This window comes from Sorex araneus, chromosome 10, assembly GCF_027595985.1.
Source record: "Sorex araneus isolate mSorAra2 chromosome 10, mSorAra2.pri, whole genome shotgun sequence".
NCBI classification, from domain to species: Eukaryota; Metazoa; Chordata; class Mammalia; order Eulipotyphla; family Soricidae; genus Sorex; species Sorex araneus.
This window is the reverse complement of record NC_073311.1, coordinates 40,583,140-40,604,282: the sequence shown is the minus strand read 5'-3', so window position 1 is coordinate 40,604,282 and position 21,143 is coordinate 40,583,140. Positions and strand designations below refer to the sequence as shown.

Below are 21,143 nucleotides of genomic sequence, written 5' to 3'. Positions count from 1 at the left end.
AGTTTCATAATTCTAATTACATACAGCTTCTTGTCATTACAGTAGGAGTCCACTGTATGAGTCCATTCACTCCATAAAACCATTAGACAGGTGTAGACAGTCTAAGTTCTAGGTCTAGAAGTTCGGCTGTTGAGAAAGTGTGAGCTCATGAAGTTTACCGTGAGTTACAACCCCCTGGAGAAATCAGTCCTGTATTCTTCTTTACAGATGAAGAAAGTCTAATTAAAACTAGATGTAATGCTGCTGTTTCAGGAATCTGGGCTCCAGATGATAGGTTCCCACTGCTGTTTTCTTCACCAAAACTCTTCGAGACGGCCCTCCAATACTTCTTGCCCCCTTAAATGTTATCGTCATAGATACAATGAAATTCTGCAGTGGAAACTCTTGCATCTTGCATTTAAAAATTTAGAATCCAGTTCCAGGGGCTGGAGCAATAGCACAGCGGGTAGGGCATTTGGCTTGCATGCGGCCGACCCAGGTTTGATTCCCAGCATCCCATATGGTCCCCTGAGCACCGCCAGGAGTAATTCCTGAGTGCAGAGCCAGGAGTAACTCCTGTGCATCGCTGGGTGTGACACAAAAAAGAAAAAAAAAAAAGAATCCAGTTTCAGGGACGAAGAGATAGGGTGTGTTGTCTTGTACACAGCTGACCCCAGTTTGGTTCCAGGCACCCTGTCCCCTAAACCTGACAGGAATAATCACGGGGCAGAGAACCATGAGAAAGCCCTGCACAAAGCCCTGGTACGTATGGTCCCCAAACAAAAACAAAAGGTTGATTACAGAAGTGTCAGATAGCCACATGCAGGAAGAAAAACTCTTATGAAGATTCCAGTTACAAATGGTCCTCTTCAAAAGACAATTCTACAAACCTGATAAATTCCTGAGTGCCAGCACAATTTTTGTGCTATCTGAAATGTATCAGCTCTTGGGAGCAGCCTTCATAACTGAAACACAATTACCTGCCTCTCTTTTAAACTATTATAAAAATTGGACTTTCTGTTATTTTCAAGGCACCATGGGCTTATTGGAAATTATAGGCATTTTCCGTTTTCTAAATTTAAAAGTCTGCAGGAAAAAAATGGCGATGGTTACTTCTTAATAATGTAAGTCACATAGGAAGTTTCCTCACAGTTTATGATTAGGTTTTTTCCCCTTCACTGAGATTGTCTAGAGGATACCCTCCCTTCCCTCCTTAACTCTCCGTTAACATCCTGTGACTGTTGGAAGGTAGAGTCATACCCCAGGACGCTAACTAGGAATTAGCTCGTAGGCACCAACTACTCACATTCTAAGAAAAGGCTGTGTAGGTGGCATGCAGCTGGGCACTCAGAAGGATGCGGGGCTTACCCTCTCGCCTGAGTCCCACCCAGGGACCATGCATGTTTACTGGGAGCCCTGCATGGTGATTGGAAGGAGTCAAGCTCCATCAGTCACTGCATATTAGGTCCCCACACCCACCCTAGCAGTACCCTCCAAAGAATTCATCCAGGTGTGCAGCAACCCTGAAACCAGAAAACCTGGCAAGGCCTGTGCTCAGAAGCAGGGACAAGTACCTGAGAGAACGAAGCCACATAAGAAAGGGGGCCGGGGACATAGTACAGCAGGTAGGATGTTTGCCTTGAATGCAGCTGACCCAGGTTCAGTCCCTGGCACCCCATATGGTCCCTCAAGCTCACTAGGGGTGATCTTTGAGCACAGAGGCAGGAGTCAGACCTGAGCACAGTTGGGTGTGACCCAAGAAAACAAGCAAAAAAGAAAGAGAAGAAAGATCCCGGTTCTTCTCCTTTACCTTCACCACCACCCCCCCCCCCCCCGAATAAGGCCATGAGGAAGCTTGGGGTGGGGAGCATCTGAGATTTCCCTGCCTCATGGTGAAGAGCAGGGAAGAGGAAGACCATGCACCTCGGGTCCGTTGAGCCCCAGGATGGGGCTGCGGTGAATCAGATACACTGTGGGAATCTGGCATAGAATGAAGCTTGTGTCTCCAGGAAGTAGGAGTTTAGCATGGTCAGCCCCAGAGGCTCAGTGGCCGGGTGCCCGTCAAGAGCCACGCTAGTGAAATAAGACTTTCACAGAGTCCCATACCTTTGGGCAGGGAGACCATGCTGTGAGCAAGTTTCACATACATTTACTTTCTCAGGGATTCATGTTCCACACATTCTGGGAATCCCTTTGCCTGCCGGGAAAGCCAGTATCAGGTTCTCACCCTTCTGAGCTCCCGAGGCCACCTGCCGTGGACTGGTGATCCTGAGCAGGCACTGAGCCTCTCTGCAGGTCAGGGTCTTTATCTCCAGATGGCAAGTGGGCACTGGGTTACCAGTAGCACTCAGTGCCTGTGAATATGGTGGAAGGTATGATTCATGTCCAAGAATTCGCTCGGAATGGCTTGCCCCTTTCCAGTGAGAGTGCCATGGGATAGAGGTCCCACAGCAGCAGGGAGGCTGTACTTAGGTCAGCAGACACTGCTGGACATATGACTGGGGGTGAATAGACTTGGAAAAAAATATGTTGAGGTGTGGGGGGGTGTAGTGGGAAGAGCCATAGTAGACCTGGTAGGGCATTTGCCTTGAACACAGCTGACCTGGGTTCAATCTCTGGCATCCCATATGGTCCCCTGAGCATCGCCAGGAGTGATTCCTGAGTGCAGAGCCAGGAGTAACCCCTGAGTATTGCTGGGTAGCACTGCACTGTAGCACTGTCGTCCCATTGTTCATCGATTTGCTCGAGTGGGCACCAGTAACATCTCCATTGTGAGACTTGTTACTCTTTTGGGCATATCAAATATGCCACGGGCAGCTTGCCAGGCTCTGCCGTGCAGGCGGGATACTCTCGATATCTTGCTGGGCTCTTCGAGACATTGCTGGGAGACATTCAAGACATGACACCAAAAGCAAAAAGGAAGGAAGGGAGGGAGGGAGATGTTCCCTGGGGTGAAAAGCATACAAAGTTCAGTTGAGAAGGGGCGTTCTACTTTAAGAGTTGGCTGGGTGTGACTTCCGTACCAGAACACCAGTTACCTAGTATCAATCCCCTGCAAGCCATCCAGGTAGTCCAAGGAATGGTAGCAAAGGGGTGTGTGTGTGTGTGTGTGTGTGTGTGTGTGTGTGTGTGTGTGTGTGTATGTGTAAGTGCCCTTGTAACTAGAGAGAGAGAGATGTTAAATTCCTGGTCAGCATTTCTGGAGGTGGGGGTGGGGAAGATATTCAACCAGGGATCAGCCTTCTTTTCCTTAACGTGCTGTTTGATGGTGATTTAAGGTACGAGTAGGGGCTCAGGCTTGATTTCTAAACCAAAGTGTGGTTCTATTCTCTCCTTCCTGAAAATCTCTGGTTATCTATGTGGTCAGCGTGTAAATACTGAAGATGTTCCTGGCACTTGCTGACCACCATTTGAGCACTCTACCATTCTCCATGGTTCCATGGGGTTCAATCTCCTGATATCTTTAGAATGATGGAAATCAGGAAAAGAACTCCAGCCAAGATGCCTGCTTGGCTTCTTTGGTGGTTCTTCTGTAACACCTAGAGGGAGGGTATTAGTAGTTCAGCATTTGGTTCTAAGCAAAAATTGCCTTTTAATAGCTGCTAATGGTTAGAGTGCTAATGATGTGGTTGAGTCCGAATTATGTGTCTGATTCATTAGGCTCAAAATTGCTGTTCCCCAAATTTCATGCTTGACAAACATAACCGAGCTTCCCTACCCAAAACCCTCTCTGCTCTAGCCCCCCGACCCCACCATTGGAAGCACTCGCTCCATCACAGACTTGCTTCCATTGTGACTGACCCACAGAGTTTGCCCTTGAGGACACAAGAGAGAAAAATATCTTCTAGGTTTATCAAATAGAGCAATGACTAAATCAGGACAGTGGTTTTATTGCATTTTTTCACCTACTGAAGATAAAATAAAAGGTTTAACCTGTTTGAAAGGGGATTTCTCATCTTTCCTAAACTTCATGGAAAATTTTATCCTCTGAAATGAGTGTCAGAAGGGACTCTAATGCCATTCTCTTTAGCAAAGGTATAACATAGTTTGCTTTTTCCAAGATGTGAATGTTTCGGAATCTCCTTTGATATAAAACTAATTCTTAAATGCTCTTTTTCTCCCCCCTTCCTCCCCAGCTAACCCAAAATGCCACTGAGTTAAACAATGACTTGGAAGGTCAATTATTAAACTTTGGCTAACCCGAAAACATGTTTGAGTTTGGGGTATTTTTTTTTAAGGAATGTGATTCTTTGCTCTTTATTATGTTCCTCCTTCCTTTCCCTGATGCTACATTGGTAGCTGCCATGTTTTAAATATTGACAAGATGAGATAGTTTTCTGTTTATACCGGCAGTCGTCTGTCTGTGAGATATGGACGAATCAGAACGCTGGATTTCCTTTCTCAGCCATTCATCAGGTTCATAATGTAAGGTTACACCTGGTTATTTTTTACTTCCTCAACTTGCACCATGTAATGTGTTGCCAAGTGTTGTCAAGAGCTAAGGTACTGTGTCCTGGCAATGCAGAAAATTTGTGATGTCTAGTGACACTTGAGATTCTTTGTCTATTATATTCATTCACTGTGCCCTGTGACCGGTTGATGTGCCAACATTGTCCTAAAATGAACAGCATAATTGGTATTAAAGTCTCCAGCAAAAATCTGTCCCATGTGAGTTTTGGCTTTCATCCTGGGTGTCCATGTTAACCTGCTTTTATGGAAAAAAGGAAAAGGGTAAATTGATATATATACACACACATACATGTATATATCAGCTCTTCTTCCCCATTTTGTATTTCCCCATGTCCGTGGGCTATTCAACCCTTTGTGTCTTAACAATTTTCAAAAGTTCCTGTGCTTTTCTTGTAAGAAATAGTTGAGTATGATTTGCATGATAGTCTGTGTGAATTTTATGCAAACGTGGGAGGATGATAGCCCAGAGAGGCATTGTTACAGCTACAAAGTGGTTCTCAGCCTTTTTTTCCCCCTGTGTAAATACTGAATTGGGGAGATTAGATGTGAAACTGTGACCAATTTTACTCTGAGCAGCATAATATTCAGAGGTTCACAATTTGTGTTTCTGGACTTGAAATATTATTTTGCATTTTCTATTTTATATCTGTCTTAATCTTCTTTTTGCAGCCTGTTCAATATCCCATTGGATAGTCTGCTGTCTGGGAGACTGAGACATTTGGTTGAGAATCACTATCAGAGAGCTTGGGGTAGCATGTGAAGGCCTCTTTGAGGGGGTGCCACTGGGCTTCCACCCGTCCTCCTGTGCATGGGGCTGCTTTCTCTTGCGGACTGTGGTGTCTGCGTGTGGCCAGAAGCTGGTGTGACAGGGACCCAGCAGTTTCCGTTGAACTGCAGTTGCGAGCAGTGGTCTTCCTGGTCAGAAGCGGCCACCACTGCTCAAAGGAACAAATCAGTATAACCAAGTGCATGTGATCTAGTGTTCTCGATTCTTGAACATGGGTCAAAAAGAACCACAGCAGCATCCTGCTTTCCTGTGTGTGGATGTGCTTTTGGGAGGCCTTGTTTTGCATTCACAGCCAAAGTTGCAAACATATTTATAAGCAGAGTGCACCATGGAGCATGCTGCTAGGCCTAGAGGGATCATCGCATGTCAGTGGCATCACAGAAATCTTATGTTTGTTTGGGTATTTGTCAGAATTATTGAAAAGGAAACCTGAAAATACCAATTGTCATTTCAAATCCATTTAGCTCTTCATTAAGTGTTCTGATGAAATAGAGAATAATGTTTGTTAATGTTCAGATCTAAATTTACAAGCGGGTATGTGGGAGCAGTTCCTAGTAAAAATGATTTAAAAGCTTCTATTTTAAAAATTCAATTAAATCCTAATATTGAAAAAAAAATTTTTTTTAGACTAATGCAATACCAGGCCTTTCTGTTCATCTCAAAAGGTGAATCAGACTCGTGGATTTTAATGATTGGCTTGACACCTGAGAAAACTTTTTTATTCTCAAAAATAAGACTGTAAGCAATGATCTCCGCTTTGTAGCTTCAGAGAGATACAGGATTTCTATGGGACCGGAGTGATAGTACAGTGGGTAGGGTGTTTGCCTTGCATGTGACCAACCTGAATTCGAACCCCTGCATCCCATATGGTCCTCCAGCACTGCCAGGAGTAAATTCCTGAGTGCAGAGCCAGAAATAACCCCTGAATATCACTGAGTGTTAACCCCCCCCCCCAAAAAAAAATACATGATGTCTAAAGTTTTCCATTAGAGGCAAAGAGAACTATTAGCTGTGATGTTTTGGCATTTTCCATGGGTATCTGATGTGTAGACAGTAAAACCATATAGTTTATCCGCCTTTTGAAAATGAGTTACAAGGTCACACTTGGGGAATCTGCTATCCACTCAAGTTATCTCTAGACCTTTGTGAATTTTCTTTCTGTATTAAAATTAAGTTCATACATGGTTTATGCTTTTGAGGTGGTGGTGGAGGATAGTGGTTTTCAGTCTTTTTGTACGTGCAGACCAGTAAGAATAAGAAAAAATGAATCGAGGGTACCAGTGAGGCAGAAGTAAAGCCATTATTTGTAGTAATATTTTGTGTAGTCGTTTTAAATCTGATATCATAAAATGAAAATTCTGTGGATATTTAAGTTTAAAATAGCCAGAAATGGAGCAGTAAACAAAAGTGCTAATAATAGAACATCTTGAATGTGTGAGAAGGCAGTATTTAATTCAAATAATGTTAGTATGAAATCATGCTGCCACTTTGCTAGAATATTTGATAGTCATGGATGCAGCATTATTTCAAGAAGACAAAGAGCTGCACTGACATTCTTCTGCTGTCCTGTGTGTTAAGAAGCAGGAACTTTCTCAAGGACCAACAGGAAATCTCTGTAGACCGGAACTGGCCCGTCAACCAGCTTTTGAAAACCACAGGTGCAAGAGAACTTCATTTCATTGCATTTCATTCAGTAAGACCGATTATAATCCTTCAAAATCAGCCAGAGTCTATTTCTAGTTAACGTTAATAAATACCTCTTAATTAGAATCGCTTTTCAATTTAAAGCTCTAATCTCAAATTCTCTCCTATATTCAAAGGTTAATTTTTATTTGTGCTTAATTGGAAAGCTAGCTAAAAAGGTGTACATTTTTATCTGCGTAATTGATACCAGATACACATGTATCAAGTAAGTGAGATTTTGAACCATGAACAAAGTCTTGGAATATTGAGATCATTCAAAGCATACATCTAAAAGAAAAGTTTTCTCAGGAATGTATCTGGGATAGAGCACATACCTTGAAGTAACTGGGTTTAATCACAAGTACAGCAAAAAAAAAAAAAAAAAGGAAAAGAAATGGCCTGAAAATGTTTAGTACAAGAGCCTCAATCATCTTAATTTCTTCTCTGTAACTACTCGAGACTTCTAAAATGTACCGCCAGTTACAGTGTTTTAAAATAGACCAGAATTGTAACTCAGACTTTTCTTGCCTTATCATTTTAATTAAATATTATTGCTATCATTATTAAATTCAATTGCTTCATCATCATTACCCACACTGAGATCTAGTTTGCATTAAAGGTTTGCTTATAAACTATTATAAACTATTATTTTAAACAAGAGACTTTAGGGGTTTGTTTAATTTTTATATCATATTTAGTAAGTACTTGTTGAACTGGAAAGATATTAAGTCAATTGTTTAAACTTACCTGAAGAAATACAGATATTCCATAAACAGGTTTGTAACGTTGAAGAAGATTGGATACTGGGATTCACAGTTAGAAATTATTTTATATACGTGGCAAAAATAGCTTTATTTGATTTCTGGACTCCTCTGCTGCTCCACAAAGCAGCTGCTTTACCTAGCCCTTAACATTACTTATTTCTGCAGTATTTTAGCCTCCAGTAGGACTGAGGCTTAAGACACTCATGTCCTCTGAACTCTTGTTTTCACCCTCAGTTGAACAGGAAAAGCTGAAACCCACCAATGGGTCAAGGCCAGAACGGCCCTTAACAGTAATATAATGCCAAGACCACCTGTTCCCATGAAAGGAATTCCAAACAGGAACTTAATTACCTATAAGCTAAATCATCTAAATATATGACATATAAAAAGTTTATAAAAAAATTAATCTGATGAATCTCTAAGATGGAAAAAAATAGTTTTCTTGATATTTTATCTTAGGAGCCCATTTCCCTCTGTTGGAAAGTGAATTTCTAGAGATAGCACAAGGTATCACAAACCTCAGCTTGTGTTTCCAGAAAGGTAAATCCGGTCCCTGTAAGAAATTTTAAAATATTTGGACAAGAGCAGTGTTTCAAGACCATAAAGAAAATTCAAAACGGAGTATGTTCTTCATCATTATCTCTCCCTGGAGCACGTGGGGAAGCCTGGGCAGATCCCCCCGGAGTCAGAGCAGGTGGTGTGTGATTTCTGGACAAAGTAGAGCCGGAAAGAGCAGATGATGGTGCTGCCTACACAGAGTTGAGAGGATGTGCCACTGATATTTTTTTTTCTAGTGGTTATCAATTAAGAGCTGGGGTTGGTTCCCAGACTGAGGTGGGTTGTGCTGGGGCTTTGTTACTCCCCAGCTGGCTGCTGTGACTTATGTGGATGATGTAAATATTTGGATAAGCGTTTGGCTGTATGTGTGTGGAACTCACATTGAAGTTTAATTATAAAAGTGCCTGAGTTAATTCAACCACTAAAGAATGAGTTTGCATACGATTTGCATGCTTAATGTACTAACACCTGGAATGGCCCCATTAACTGTAGCTTCGCCCCCCTGCCCCCAAACCTTTTCCTCTCCTTTGCCCTCAAGCTCTTAATACTCCCAGCGCCTACCATGTTTGTTCAGGCTTTTTGGAAAACTGCCTGTTGAGCTCGGCCGTGATCTACTTCAGCTAAACTATGACTGACAGCTTCCGTGAAGATCTGATGCTTGATTTGAGTTGTCCTATCAGCAGACACTGGATCGAAGGATCTTTTGATGTCATTCAAGTTCCTCCCCTTGTATCATTTCACGGAGTTGTGTGCAAACTTCTGTTGTTCTGTCAGCAGTGTTCCTGTGACTTCACTGTACAACACCTGTTTGCTCTGTTGTTGTTGCTTTCTCGAGGGAAGAGGGAGAAGGGGGAGCTAATGGGGACAGCAAAAGATGACGGGGTAGATTTGGGAGGGGAGCTTCGAATTAAGGATTCACAGCTGCATGTCTCCAGAGTTCTAATTTAAAGTTTTTTACACTCAACTTCCAAATAAACATGGAATCCATAGATCCAACATTTTTAATTGTATCTGAGCTTTTGAGGGTAAATTCAAGCCCATGGAAATAAAAACTAGAGAGATCACAAATAGCTAAGTGTTTGAGAGGGAAGGAAAAATACAAAATAGGAATTCAAAGGAAAACTTAATTCTAAACTACAACCATTACTGCTTTTACAAAATAAAAATCCACATAAATAGAAAACTCAAAAAAACTCAATGAGGGGGTCATAAAATAGACAAAAATGCTAAATTGCCAGGAAAGGTTTTAATACCAAAAGAGAGGATAGGAGAACCAAACCAGCTGAATTTGTAAATCTACAACTAGAAAGAAACCATATGCAAGCCAAGCAGGCAGGGGGCAGAGATGGTTCCACTGCTCACCCACTTCAGCCAGAAGCTACTTTGCCCAGACTGCACAGAGAGAATTGAAACATTCTACATCAAAACATGCATCCTACTTAAGCCCTTCCTGGACAATTGCAGTTCTCAACTTTTGAGGGTTTCTAAGAGCCTTTCAAAGAATTTAGTAAACACCAGTGAGTTTTTTCTTCCCCCCAAAATTTGTACCTGTTTCCAGAATTTTGCATTTTTACCAGAAACTCTTGAAAAATCCTCCTTAAGACACCTAGTGTCAACCCATTTCCCCATGGTTTTGTAGAATTTAATTTCTAGCAAAGGTTTTATTTGGTTTGGAACCTCATGAGACCTTTGTGTAAGCTTCCAACCACTAAGGCCATTTCTTAGCATTCTTTAAGACCAGTGAAATCCCAGTTAGGAAAACATGATTTTGGAAATCTGCCCGTGGTCTGTCTAGTTTTAGTGATAGCCAACTGAGAACAAAGAACTTTGAGAAAGAGAATTTCAAATGTGAACAGTGTAGAAATCTCCCACATATGATGCACAATCAGACTAGAGCCCAGAAAAGACCTGCAAACATAATCTTTAGCTTTAAAGATGTTCACACAATTAATAAAGCAGACCGAGGCTAATTCTTATGAAAATGATAAGTGCAATGTTGGGTTGTTCTTCTGTACCTGACCTATCCCAGCATGCAAGTGTATTATAACATCTACTGCTCCATGAATATGTGCTAGCCTTTGTACGTCAGGATTCTCAGTACATGACTAGGCTCCTAAGATGAAACTGGGAATGTAAATCTTCAGTCTAACTGAGCAATAGTACTTAAAGTAGATAGGGGTGCTTGCCTTGCATAGCACCACCCCAGGTTCAGTCTCTGGCACCACATATGGTTCCCTGAGCCCTCCAGAAGGGATTCCTGAGCACTGCTATGTTTAGTCCCCCCAAATAATAAAACAATAATGAATAAATATTTGGTCTTTATCTAATTACTGTCAGTGGCATCATAGACACACAAATGTATTCAGATACAAAAAAAAAAGCTAGCTGTCAACGATTAGTACATTTTTCTCCTAAACATATTACTCTAATAATTATATTACCCTTTTTCAAAAGATAAAAAACATGCTGTGCAGTGTGGTGTCACCTGTTCTGTTTGGGAGCTGAAATTTACATAATGGAGTATATTGAGTATAAAAGCAATTAAAACCAAAAGTTTCAAACAGTGAAGTCTGAGAGCTGAAAGGAAAGTCTTTCTGACAATATATTCTTTTTCTGTTGTAACAAAATTAGGGATCAGTAAATAATATATGATATTGTCATGTTTTATTTTTAAATTTACATAGTTTTGAGTGTCTTTCTAAAAATATAATAATTCAAATTTCACACCTCAAAAAATCAATTCGGCTTTTGGGGACTATAATGCTAGTACATATAAAATCATAGTAAATAGTTAAAAGCATTTATATACAGATAAAAATACCCAAATGCATTTTCACATGTGTGTTCATATATGTGGATAAGATGAACTCAGGTTAGCCATAGGGAATGAAATTTTTTGTCTGCTACTCCTATTACCTCTAGAATAATTGTGATTTTCAGACAGGAGACTGGGGAGAACCTTCTATTACTTTGCGACCTCCAAATGAAGCCACCGCCTCAACTCCAGTGCAGTACTGGCAACATCACCCAGAAAAGCTCATCTTCCAGTCTTGTGATTACAAAGCTTTTGTAAGTTACACCAAAATCAGTCTTTGAGTATCAGTGGGTATATGTCTCTCTTGTTTACTTTTTACTTGGGAAAGACATCCAACTAAGTGCCCATTATAGAAATTCCTAAACTATTCTTTCCTTTTCCTTTGCTGAAACCATCTAGTCTTGTAAGCTTAAGGTCCTTTTGACCACCTTCTTATTAATTTTGTCTCTAAATGGAATGCTCTGGATGGCACCTTTAAGATGGAAGTGAATATAGATAGAGCACATAGAGACATACTCTAGTGATCTCAAAGCAGAAGGTCTACCACTTTCTTTTCCAGATTCTTTTCATCATCATCATTAGTAGATGCCTGTATTGTCCATTTTTTAAATAATATTAAAAATGAGAATAAGGCTCACCTGAGAATTATAAAGAGCGTGGACAGATACATGTTCCAAAGATGCCATTGGTTTGGGGGCAAGTGATGACTGTCATAACTACATCCGGGAAGATGATTGAACCCTGGCCGGGTCTTTGGAACTGCTGCTCTTAAAAAGAAATGTTAGGGAAAAAAAAAAAAAAAGAAATGTTAGGGCAGCGTGAGGCTACCTTCAAACATAAGGATTTCTCTACCATCCTTCCCTTAGTTTGATTAAGGTGTGAGCGCTCCACTTAACAGCATAGCAGTTTACTCTGTTTACTGTCTTGTATTAGCTTCTCCTTTCACTACTTGCTTCTCTTGAAGCAATGAATTGACTTCAATCATAATCTTGCCTCAAAACAACAGGAATGAAATGTCTCCTCCCTCCTTCCTATCTGCTGTGTCTGCTCAGAGCCTGTGCACATCCTCAAGTCAGGCCTGCAAAGGTGTACCCAGCCCTGTTATTGCCCAGTGCCAGGGTCTCTTCAGTGACTTTCAAATATCTTCCAGGATAATTATTTTTTATTCACCTAAAACATACCCCAAATAGTGGGTAGTGGGGGCTTGAGGGGGAAAGCAAGGGAGATTGGTCAAAGGGCTGGAGCACATGTTTTGCATGTTGAGACCCCAGACTTGAAGGCTTGATCCCTGGCACTAGATGCCCACAGGCCCCCTTACCACTGTTTGGGAGGTCCAAAAGGGCAAAGAAAAAATTTTTTTGGTTTTTGGGTCACACCCAGCGATGCACAGGGGTTCCTCCTGGCTCTGCACTCAGGAATTACTCCTGCCGGTGCTCGGGGGACCATATGGGATGCTGGAATTTGAACCTGTGTCGTTGTGTGCAAGACAAACGCCCTACCCGCTGTGCTATTACTCCAGCCCCAACACAAAGAAAATTATTAATACACATAATAAGAACTGGAGAATTAGCTCAGTAGGCTCCGTGCATGCATGTGTGCTTCACATGCAGGACTGAGTCCCATCCTTAGCACCACATGGTCCCCTAATACTGAGCCTACTAGTGTGTAGATATGAGGGGAAAGAATGGAAAACTATAGCGGGGAAGATCATAAAGAGTTTTGTTTAGTTTTTAAGGAAATTGGGAAGGAAAAAAAGGGAGCCCTAGTTCAGCTTCCAGAAGGATCGAGTGCCAGAGAGATAGCACTATGGTCAGGGATGCATAACCTGGCTCAGTCCCTATTACTGTATGCCCCCACCCCAGAACTGCCTCACATGTGGCCCTGGTGGCCCCCAAGCACCTTCAAGGCAGCTAGGTCCTAGGCAGTACTGCACGCTCTAGCCCTGGCATTAAAAAACTGTCTGGGGAACAGAGTATCAGAGAGTGACCCAGGGGTCCCTTAGAACCACGAAGGTGAGTGGCATTTTGCCCCAAGACAGCCTGGGGTTCGTCCTTGATGAAAGGAGACATTCTCATCCTCTATCCATCCTACTTCCCACTCTAAGAATCCATCTGCTTCAGAGGCTCAACTCCCCAAAGGAGCATCCTCCCCTCCAGCACCCCACCTACCCGCACCCCCTACTCAGGTGCATGCCTCTAGGGCGTGCAGCTGCAAATGAAGAAAAGTTCCAGAACTAACTGCATCTCCTCCTCAGAGCAGCCTCACTTTAATTACCTATGCAGCCAACTATTACACCAAGGCCAAGGACACACGTTGCTTAGCTTCTCAGCTGTCTCCTGCAGCCCTGTAATTACACAGAGAGTAGTGGGATTTATTTGTGCAGACATCGCTGCCTCAGGAAAAATGGGCGAATGTTTTTAGATGCCTCATTTTGCAGTTAAATATGATATGAAAGATGGCATCTTTAGAAAATGCTGCACTTTTATTATCAAGAGCAATTACAGCCTCCCAGAACTGTGGTTAATTCTGCTGTATTCTCTCTATAAATGCACTTATTTGTTAAGATTGGTTACTGTTGGTTTCTAAAAGTTATTTGACAGCTTGTAGCCAGGAAATCTCACTGGTAGTACTTTCACAATCTGATTTCAAATCGCTACTCGTGTATGTTTTTCATAAAATCACTGCTTTTTTTGTTGTTGTTATTGTATTTTAGTATTTAGGTTCTATGCTGATAAAAGAGCTCAGGGGGACAGAATCAACTCAAGATGCCTGTGCAAAAATGCGGGTAAGTTTGCCAAACTATTTTATTTCTAGTCTCTGAAATACTAAATACTGGGTATGGGATACAAATTGCCACTTTCAGATCACTATTTTCTTCATCTGTTGGTCGTCTGAATCATGTTGTTGTTACATAAAAAGGTGTTTGGGCTTTGTTCCTATTCATACTTGAGTTTATTTCACTGTGGTTTGAGTTGTCCTTTGATATATTTATGCCATGTTATATTTGCTCTTGAAGATTTAAAGTCAGTGGGAAATATATTGATCATGGTCTAGAATAGGAGAAAAATGATCTTGAGTTTTCTGCAAGAAAGAGTTTTAAGCACCCACTGGACATATTTACTGAAAAAAAAATGCTAGTTAAGTAAAAATTACCAAACAACAGAAGTGTTGAAACCATAATATATAAGACTAATAGTCTTTGGTGTATCTAAAGTATTCCATCGTTTTCAATAAGATAAAAACATTTAACCCAGTTGAATCATTTAAGGAAGGTAAATGAGGGAAGGAGCGGCAGATCCAAGAGTGTGATTGAGGAGTGATGGATTCTTTAGAGTCTGTCTAAGCCACACCACATGTCACTCATTATGCACATAGCCTTCTACCTTTTCTCTTATGTCCCCTGCATTACTTCCTTCAAAGCAGATGAGACGACAAAGTAATATGTACCTGACAGTACGAAAGAAGAATACCAGATATGTTCAGTATAGCAACTAGCCAGAGCTAAGATCATGGTTCCTTAATTTTCATCTACTCTCGACTGTAGCTAATAATTTATTTCACAGGAGCACTTCTGGCTGCAAAAATATTTAAAAGCATATAACTGAGGCAAGAGGATGAGACTCGGTGTCAGTTAATGCCTCAAGATGTACGAGGCCTTGGGTTCAATTCCACATACACTCTTCCCCACCACACACACACACACACACAAGGAAAAGGCAACTAAGCTAGAAAATATTAAGTGAACTAAGCTATAAAGTATTACAGCAAACAGGAAAAACATCCATTGTTCATGGCAAGCTAAAAATGTTTTAATTCTTTTTATTTATTTATTTATTTATTCATTTATTTTGCTTTTTGGTTCACACCCAATGATGCTCAGGGTATACCCCTAGCTCTGCATTCAGGAATTACTCCTGGCAGTGCTTGGGGAGCCTTATAGGATGCTGGGTATTGAACCCGGGTCGACAAATGCCCTTACCCGCTGTGCTATCGCTCCGGCCTCAAGTGTTTGAGTTCTTCATAAAGTGAAGACTTCACTTTACGATTGCTGATTCAATCATTCCACCAGTTCAATAGCTGACAAATGGAAATCGTTATGCTTTTTTTGGATGGAGAGTTCTACTTAAACTCCCAATTCCAGTGAATCTTTATCCTAGAAACTTAGTTTAGATAAAACATCTCTGGTGTGTCAGGAACCCAGGATCCTTTTTTCTCATCATTATCATAACTGCTAAAAGGAATTGAGATGCCAGAGTGCTGCTTTCTCTCTTCTAGGCTGAGTACTTTGCATATTCATCACATTTAACTTGCCATGAACCTGTGAGAGGAGTGTGGCCATTATCCCCATTTTACAGATGAAGAAACGGGAAGCTTAGGTTAAATGCCGACAGAGGCACACAGCAGCTAATTTAATTTGCAGGTCTGGGACTCACATTTCAGCAGGTCTGGCCTCAAGGCCCTTTAGGATTCATGTCTGGACTTGAAACCCTTTAGGATTCATGCTGGTTTTGTAATTCTAGGAAATGTGTATTCTAAATATATATCTGATCTAAATGTTATCACCAATGAATGATGAGAAAACGGAAACATTTTTCAATCTTCAAGCTTCATCATAATTTTAGAGATATTCATGCACATGCCTAAGAATTTCACTGGGCGTCTCTGATTAAGTACTCTTAACTAGATTATCTGGGTCCAGCTACTTCAATGCTGTTATCAGCATAAATAGTCCTACAGCATAAGGCACCATTTAAAACCCTGTGTGATTTGAATTTCAGTCCATTTCTTGAAATTAAGTGGATCTGAAAATTCCATTCTGATAGCAATAGTAAAGCTGTATTAATAGTCTCAGTGGAGAATAATTTAGTTAAGTACCTGTCTGTTGCTTGAAATGAAACAGGGGGAAAGGCCGTTTAAAAGCCATTCTCCTATTTTCTGGGCATTTTTATGGTTTGCTACCTTGTGTATTTGTTTAGATACTTTACATGAGAACAGGAAATTTATTGCTTCTTAGAATATCTTAGTTCCCATCTTGATTAGATCAGTGGCAGGCAATCTTCAATACAGAAATGCTAGTGGCACCAGGGAATTCACCTTTATCTGGAACTACGATACTGTGAACTAGAATTCTCTCCAACTAACCCTGGTGTGGATCTCAAATTGCAGTTAGTTTTCACTTTGAACCTGAAGTTGCTGTTTCTCTGCTTTCAAGATGGTAGATTTGAGCCACCAAATCTCAGTATAATCAAGTCTAATGGAAATACTTTCGATACACTGGTAAAAGTTGATACATAGCAATACTATTTGACCAAATTAATTGTAGATTAAAATTTCCCCTGGTTTGTACTTTTTATTGAAAAAAATTTTTTTCAGTTTTGCAATATGCATTTTTTTTATTTATTTATTTTTTTTATTTTTTTGCTTTTTGGGTCACACCTGGCGATGCACAGGGGTTACTCCTGGCTCTGCACTCAGGAATTACCCCTGGCGGTGCTCAGGGGACCATATGGGATGCTGGGATTTGAACCGGGGTCGGCCGCGTGCTAGGCAAACGCCCTACCCGCTGTGCAATATGCATTTTTAACTGAAATTAAAATGCCTTTTGACATAAGAAATAAATTCCCTATTCTGAGAACTATTTCCTTAAATATACTTTGTTAACACAGAGGACTACAGCTTGGCTCCTGCTCTCACTGAGTTTATGAACCAGTGGAAGAGACCAACACTTGAACATCTCGTACTCCAGAGCACAGAATTATCCCAGATGGCACTTGAGAACTAGCACGGTGCCTGGTCCTACACAAGCAAACCACATACACCAATTCATGTATTTCTTTGAATTGAATCACCATGACTTTCAAAGTTACAATGATATTTGTGATTGAATTTCAAATGTACAATGTTCAACACCAGTCCCTTCACCAGTGCCCACTACCCCCCACCAACATCCCCAGTTTCCCTCCCATCTCCCAGTCTGCCTCTGTGGCAGGCACTTTTCTCTCCCACACTGTCCCGTTCTTCTTTTCCCTAACTTACCCTCACCCCTAACCTAGTGGCAAGCTTTTTACTGGAGACCAGTTCTCCTGCTCTTTGTTTCTATTGCCTTTGGGTAGTTGATATTCGCCTAGGAATTTTTTTTATACCACATATAGAAAAGTTTCTCTTCCACAAGACTTATTTTCACCCATTCACTTTTGCCCCAAAAGAATCTCAAGTCTTCCCCTTCTCAGAAACATTTGGAATGTTTGATAAATAAAACCAGGAAGTTTATAAGTTTATCTAAACCTGTTCCTCTCTCCCAAGGCCCCCTCCAGTTCTGAAATCAAGCTAATCCTAATTTCCTCCAGTGTTTCCTCCCCCAAAATGCACACATTATTTTCCTTACAAGTCTGCTATAATTGGTGAACAAGTGTGGAAAGACGGTCATCTGCTTCAGGGCACAAGGAATCCCTTCTCTCTCTTCAGCTAACAGTCTGTCCTCCTTGATGTCTTTAACAGTTTTTAGATTTGAGGGCAAACTGAGTATAAAACACAGAAAGTTTCCATGTAAAGTTCCTCTTTCTCTGCCCCTCACAGTCTGCTCTCCTATTAACACCTTGCATTAGTGTGGGATGCCTGTCCAAATTATGAAATGATACAAGTCTCTTATTAACTAAAGTCTGTGGTTCATATTAGCACTCATCCTTTACAATTGTTTTGGGGTGTTTTTGCGTGGGGAGTTTGTTTACTTTGAGGGAAGGTTTTTTTTTTTTTTGAGGCACACCCAGTGGTGTTTAAGGGTTATTCCTAGCTCTGCACTCAGGAATTACTGCTGGCAATGCTAAGGCAACAATATGGGGTGTCAGAGATTGAATCCAGATTGACCTTTTGCAAAGCAAATGCCCTACCCACTGTACTGTCACTCCAACCTCTATTTTGGCTTTTGACAAATACTTTATGTTGACAAATATGTAATGTGTATCCTCCATTATAATATCATGCAAAATAGTTTCAGAACTGGAGAGATAGGACAGGGATAAGGCTCTTGCTTGGGTTCAATCCTGAACACTGAAGGTGTAATCTCTGAGCACAGAGCTCAGAGCCAGGAATAAGTTCTGCACACTGTTGGGTACGGTTCAACATCCCCTTTCCCTAAAAGAATAGTTTCATGCCCTAAAAATCCCTGATTTCTCTTATCACCTTTTACCCTAACCTGTGGCAACTTCTTACCTCTTTCCTGGTTCTATATAATCTGGCCTTCCTCCAAGTGCTGTATCTGTTAGAATCATACCTGTCCACTTGAAACAGTTGTCTTAAGAGTTCTCCTTGTCCTGGGGTCGGAGCAATAGTACAGCAGATAGGGCGTTTGCCTTGCATGCAGCCGACCCGGGTTTGATCCCCGGCATCCCATATGGTCCCCCAAGCACTGCCAGGAGTAATTCCTGAGTGCAAAACCAGGAGTAACCCCTGAGCATCGCTGGGTGTGACCCAAAAAGTAAAAAAGAAAAAGAGTTCTCCTTGTCCTTTGTCACTTGATAATTCATTCTTTTTCACTGAGTAAATACCGCATTGCATAACTGTAGCATAGCTTGTTTATCCACTCACCTTCCAAAAGCTTCCAAGCTTTGGGATAATCAGAACTGCTAGTAACATTTGTATGCCGTATTATTTTAAGATTTTCCCTCCTGGACTTTAAATAGCACCAGTCTTAAAATTTTCTTCTGAGGACCTGCTTTGGCCCTGCATCTATGAAGTCCTGCGTTTAGGCATTACAAAAATAAAAGAATCTTCTGAACAATGTATAGTGATGAAGAATAAATGTGAATTTGCATTAAGCATTGATAGTTTATTAAGTAAAATTTGTGTTTTTCTAAACTCTTAAAGACTTTTACCAAAATATGAGCCTAAATGATGCATTATCTTCATTTTTATTGGTTAAAAAATGTTATTTGAAGCAGCAAGATTTGCAGTACTGTTCATGGTAGGATTTTCTGCATACAACATTCTAATACCACACACACACCTGAGCAGAGGGTCTGCTTCCCTTCACCATTGTCCTAAGGCTCCCTGCTACCAGCCTTCCCCCACCCCCTTGGAAAGCTCTTCTGAAGACCAGTTCTCGGGCTCTGTTGCCTTTGGCCATTTGCTCTTCCCTTACTATGTGTCTTTATATCCACTTATGAGATAGATCACTCTCTAAATACCTTAATTTTGAAGCATACTCTAAGGTAGAATGTTTCTATGAATGATTTCACTCCTTAGTCCTACAGTTTTACCAACATTTCTATTTTAAAACATGTTAGTGACATGGGAGAGGTCGTGAAAGACACCCATTTCCCCGAAACATTCCTGTAGAGTGCTGCCTTTTATGTCTCTAGTGGGTTTCCTAGCAGATTTTGTTCTCCAATACTGAATCTTTTCCTCTGAGAAAATGTCTGAGTTAGAAAATTTCTGAAATCTTACACTGCATAACTGAAATCTAGTCATGAACAGCTTTGTAAAGATATATCTCACAGTGATTCAATTTAAAAATATTTTAATTAAAATTATAATAAAAATAATAAAATTAATTCCAAAAGAAAAAATTATAAAATCCTGAATACAATTTCATAGAACATAAAATTTTCTTTCTATCACTCTTCCCAAAACTTTGCATAAAAGTCTTATTTCCCTCCCCAAAGGTAGAAAATCATGTATCCCCAATACGTGCTACACAGTAGCTGTCTTATATTAGGGCTTGTCAAACATTTCCCACTGGCTATTCCATCCCCCCTGGCAATGTAATACAAGGAATCACTGCCAGAACCACCTGAGATTCATACTGAGGCTGACTTTGAATTAATTTTAATTTTTAGCCATTCCATGTTCAGAAACCTTTCATTCTTGTCAAATTTTTCAAGTCCCTCCCCATTTAGTGATGGGGCCATGATTCACAGTTTAAGAAATTAGGTTTTATCTGGTAGTGGTACTGGTTCAACCCAGTAATGCGTCTAAAGTATCTAGTTTGATAAAATCAAGAGACTTGTCATTCTCTTGCTCCCAAAATGCTTGAAAGTTAGGAAAGAGGTGCTTGGATTGGCTGAATTATCTGAATTATCAAGTAATGGCAAATGGAATTTTCCACTTTATGTTCAGAGGAGGTAATTTGCTCTTAAATCCACCTGGAAATTGTCTCTTTTAAATAATGTGTCTCCCAAGGACAGTGGATACAAGGGCCAGGAGGATTGCCCCATAGCTGGAAGCCTGCTTCGTGAGTGGAGGGGAGAAAGCAGATGGAATAGAGAAGGGATCACAAGAAAATGATGGCTGGAGGAATCAGTTGGGATGGGAGATGTGTGCCGAAAGAAGATAATGGACCAAACATAGACCAAACATGATGACCTCTCGGTGTCTGTGTTGCAAGCCATAATGCCCAAAAGTAGAGAAGAGAGCATGGGGAATATTGTCTGCCATGGAGGGAGGAAAAGGGGGGGTATACCGGGGATATTGGTGATAGGGAATGTGCACTGGTGGAGGGATGGGTGTTTGATCATTGTAACCCAAACATGAAAGCTTGACACTATCTCACAGTGATTCAATAAAATTCAAAATTATTAATTAATTAATTAATTAATAAAATAGTGTGTCCACAGCCCTGAAGCTTTTGAGTGTTTCTCTCTGATAGGATTCTCTCCCCCTGCTCCTGCTTCAAAGATGCTAAGCTGGGTGGTGTTTGGTGAAATGAAGTACTCACTCTGGCCGACAAGGTTCTACAAATTCAGTCTTGCGTAGCTAGACTATTGTATACCCCAGCCTCTTACCCAGAATTTTGCCCCAGGGTACAATCATCACTAATATACAGTACTCTGTCACTTCTCTAATTAAATATACCATTAGAAAACATCTGCTGCTGTAAGTGGTAGACCATTACATTCAATTTAGTACTCCCAGAAATCCTGCTTTATCGAATCCCACAGTTCTTGGTTAGTGTTGCTCACAGGTGTTTATGCTGAAGTAATTCTTCTTACAAAGAAAATAAATAGAATACCTGTTTTCACTTATAATAAGGTGGAGATCTGCCTTCCTGGTGTGAGGAAGGAAACTTTAAAAAAAAAATTTTATTAGTGAA

General features: G+C 40.8%; 1 protein-coding gene across 18 annotated transcripts in view; it reads left to right on the top strand.

Moving 5' to 3' along the window:
• Window positions 1–21,143, top strand: part of ANKS1B (ankyrin repeat and sterile alpha motif domain containing 1B) — a 1,196,591-nt gene that overhangs the window by 1,128,769 nt on the left and 46,679 nt on the right. For 12 of the 18 annotated variants that reach the window (XM_055118589.1, XM_055118588.1, XM_055118583.1 and 9 more), the window contains 3 exons: window positions 4,333–4,404; window positions 11,182–11,310; window positions 13,770–13,841. In XM_055118589.1, the coding sequence (XP_054974564.1) occupies window positions 4,333–4,404; window positions 11,182–11,310; window positions 13,770–13,841 (273 nt within the window). The remainder of the gene's footprint in view (window positions 1–4,332; window positions 4,405–11,181; window positions 11,311–13,769; window positions 13,842–21,143) is intronic. The other 6 variants (XM_055118593.1, XM_055118592.1, XM_055118591.1 and 3 more) reach the window with 1 other exon arrangement.